This window comes from Nematolebias whitei, chromosome 1, assembly GCF_014905685.2.
Source record: "Nematolebias whitei isolate Nwh7 chromosome 1, NemWhi1, whole genome shotgun sequence".
In the NCBI taxonomy this organism is placed as follows: Eukaryota; Metazoa; Chordata; class Actinopteri; order Cyprinodontiformes; family Rivulidae; genus Nematolebias; species Nematolebias whitei.
The window spans coordinates 45,208,090-45,211,457 of record NC_056498.1 but is presented as its reverse complement, the minus strand read 5'-3'; the positions used below and the strand labels follow the sequence as shown (position 1 = coordinate 45,211,457).

The window sequence follows — 3,368 nt, the reverse complement described above, 5'->3', positions numbered from 1 at the left end:
CAGACTGGTGACCATCTTCCAGACTGGTGGCCATCTTCCAGACTGGTTGCCTTCCTCCTGACTGGTTGCCTTCCTCCTGACTGGTTGCCTTCCTCCTGGCTTCTTCAGGACTTGTATCTTACTCTACAGCGAATAAATCTGGTTTTTGTTGTCAAGATGTGTATTATGTGAAAATACTTGTCTTCAACTGTATTAAAAATACCTTGATAAAAGGATCCAATATTTAAAAATCAAAATATTAAATTCCAGGTTTATTCCCATCAATTCCCATGGAAAGTTTTCAACAATGAAATGCCCCAGAATTTTGCAACCCTAGTTCTCCTCCAAAGAAATAAACATGAAACAAACAAACACACCTCGTCTTTTTGCTCTAAAAGGATGTCGAGGCTTTCTCTTTTGTCAGACTCGCTGCCCTGATGTAAACGGTCGATTCGTTCAAGAAGGACGGACAACTCGTCTTCCTCTTGTTCTTCCCACCTCTGCTCTGCTTCACTCAGCTCTTCATCGTCCTCCTCATCCTCAGAGTCGGTTAGGGCCGTTATGTACCTGAAAACAACAGAGCAGAAAAAGGTGACGCCTCAGTTCTCTGTCAGTGCAATCAGGTGTCACTCATGAGCCCATAAATGACCCACATCATGTGCAACTTGGCCATAAGCAGCAACAATGAAATGTCCAACATTCCTTGAAGGAAATGCATATTGTAAATATATAAATATATATTTATACATTACATAAATATGATATGCATATCGCCCGCTGCCTTCCACACTGTCGTTTTAGACCGAGATCATCTTTTGATGGGAAACAGCACAGCTGTTGTAATTATGGTCAAATTAGGAAAATATCTCAATCAATTCTGCAAAATTCACTTATTCTCAGCTTCTACATCAAACTATCCGTTACAGTCACTTTCAAGTTGACAGGTTGTGGCACCATCTTGAATCTTTTTGATCTTTTCCAAAAGATAAGCAGCTTGTAGCGACATGAGTTTTGTTGTGAACTGATAGTTTCATCACATTTCTCCTCTGTCTATCGCTCAAGATGGACGCTTCTGCTCTCCTTCCCCCTGTTCTCCTCTTCCTCCTGCTTTTGTTCTCTGTGTGTTTGGAGCTCCTGGTACACAACTCCCGAACGAAAAATACAATTATGGATCTGGTGAGATGGACTTTCAATGCAATCAACAAAATCTTTTCAACAAAACGACAGGGTCCTGGAGAACCCTCTTGTCCAGCTGAGCGTCACGCTGTGGGGTACATCAGAGATCCGTGGGGAGTTTGGAAGCTGATGTGTCTCTCAGTTCTGTCTCAGGAGTCTTCCTGAGACAGAACTGAAGAAGTTTATATAATTGGATTCATGATAACAGGGGTTCTGCTCTTCGGCATCTGCGGGGCTCTGTTTTATCAACTTTAAGAAGACTTCAGCAGCAGTTTCGGCCATGGCAAAGCTTCCGAGTTTGTGTGAAGGATTGGTTCATACTACGAGTACTCAAAATCAGCTGATTTACGAGCTAAACCATAAGATGGAGGCGATTTGTGAGAATCGTAGGCCACCTGCACCTTCTAGGACTCACCAGCATGTTGGGATTGACCTTGAGAAAGGCTCATAACATGGATCAGTGGAGTGAAATACCCATAAATCTGGCCATTTTGGACCGGGAAAGTTCCAGCAGGACTCAAGGCTGACAAGAAAAAAAAAAGTCTGCCTGAAGAAAATCAACAATTGTGGCTTATCTGAATCCGACTCCCCCGTTTGGCCTCGGATACAAGCAGACTATCGAATTTCTCCTGGGACATGGGTAACTAGGGACAAAGATTTGTCCATCGGAACACCCCCACCCCCCGTGAACTTCTGTACAGGTTTATCAGACCTGCAGGCTGCACAACATCATCAGGACTATGGCCTATCTATCTGAAAGTGTTTCATGGACAAATCTCAACATCTTGACGTCAGATGCATGTAATGTGTCTATAAATGTGCTGCTGGTAGAGTTTGATTTCTCTGGTATCCTGGTACAATCATGACAAAGTTTATTCCGATTCATCCGATTCAACAAAATTGGCCCACTGGTTCAAAAAATATTCAGTTAACGGACAGAGTTGACTAAATAGTTAACAACAAAATTTACAACCTTCAAACTGTGTGAAAAGGATTGCACCGTCTCCAGTTTTGAACTGAGAAAGATTCCTGGATGTGAAACGAAGCGTCAGTGACTACAGAATAGAAATCCAGTTGCTTTGTTTTTTTTTAATAGGCTGATATCTGTAAAACTGACAGTTATAATCATTTTTGTATTTGTTAAAGTCAGCTGTGGTGTCCATCTTAAAAAAGGTGTAGCTCCGATGACAGATGCACACAAACATAGGCAACGCAACTATCGCCAGACTTTTGCATTTTGCGTTGATTGATTAGCAGCCTCAAACCAGATTTGACTAAATGTCAAGGCCCATTTCTAAAAAAAATAAAATAAAAATAAAATAAATAAATAAATAAAAAACACAAACCGAAGCAATCTAGTCCCAACAAGCAGTTTTACGAGTGACGTGCCTCCAGACTCTGATTATGGTAGATCGATCTTCGAGGCTTGTTTACACAGAAACAGGCACCTGGTATGTTTACACAAGTGGGCAAGTTAATTGTTTATAATGTTTTTAACTGCCGACGTCAGACACATGAAGAGTTGTCAGCACCTCAGTGAGGACTTGCTGAACAAGGTGAGGCATGCATCGTGTGCATTAGATGGTGTCTTTTGGACCCCGGGCAGGTTCACTCCGAGCCAACACTTAAAGGAGGTGGAGGCAGAATTAAAGGTGTAATAAAGTTATAGGTAAAAATCAATGACACAGACACGACGAAAAGCCTCAATTAGGTGTTGGCAGGAGTTGCATGTGCGTCACTAGTGGTTCAAAGAACATATTAGGCCGTGAGCTATGGTTTAGGAGGGATGTGTCAGAGCACAGACGGTAACGTTGTGGACCCAGCAGGTGCTTGATAACTCCATCACACAACTCACTTTCTGAATGCAGAAACGAAGGAATACAAGGCAATTAAGCTGCACAGATCTTTGCAGAATGAGATGAGTTGCTGACCCTTGACCTCTGAAAAAGGAATAACCAAATGAAGAAAGAAGGATGAAGAAGAAGAAGAAAAAGATGAAGAAGAAAGACGACAAAGAAGAAGAAACGAAGAAGACAAAGATTTTCTGCAGCCGAGGAAAGAACAAGTGCCATGACTGAGAAAGTTCCTAAAACAAACGGAGACGTGTTGCACGTCTCTACGATGTGCTCTGTGATGAAGGGTGAAATGCTCCATGTCCAATGAATGCATCCATCCATCCATCCATCCATCCATCCATCCATCCATCCATCCAT

The 3,368-nt window shown here is 42.1% G+C and overlaps 2 protein-coding genes across 2 annotated transcripts in view; one reads left to right on the top strand and one right to left on the bottom strand.

Moving 5' to 3' along the window:
• LOC119421085 overlaps window positions 1-3,368 on the top strand; it is a gene marked incomplete at its 3' end in the record, with an annotated part of 641,076 nt that overhangs the window by 276,612 nt on the left and 361,096 nt on the right.
• Window positions 1-3,368, bottom strand: part of LOC119410837 (regulator of microtubule dynamics protein 2) — a 38,620-nt gene that overhangs the window by 26,133 nt on the left and 9,119 nt on the right. Inside the window, exon 3 of the mRNA XM_037677762.1 lies at window positions 357-546. Coding sequence (XP_037533690.1) covers window positions 357-546 — 190 coding nt within the window. The remainder of the gene's footprint in view (window positions 1-356; window positions 547-3,368) is intronic.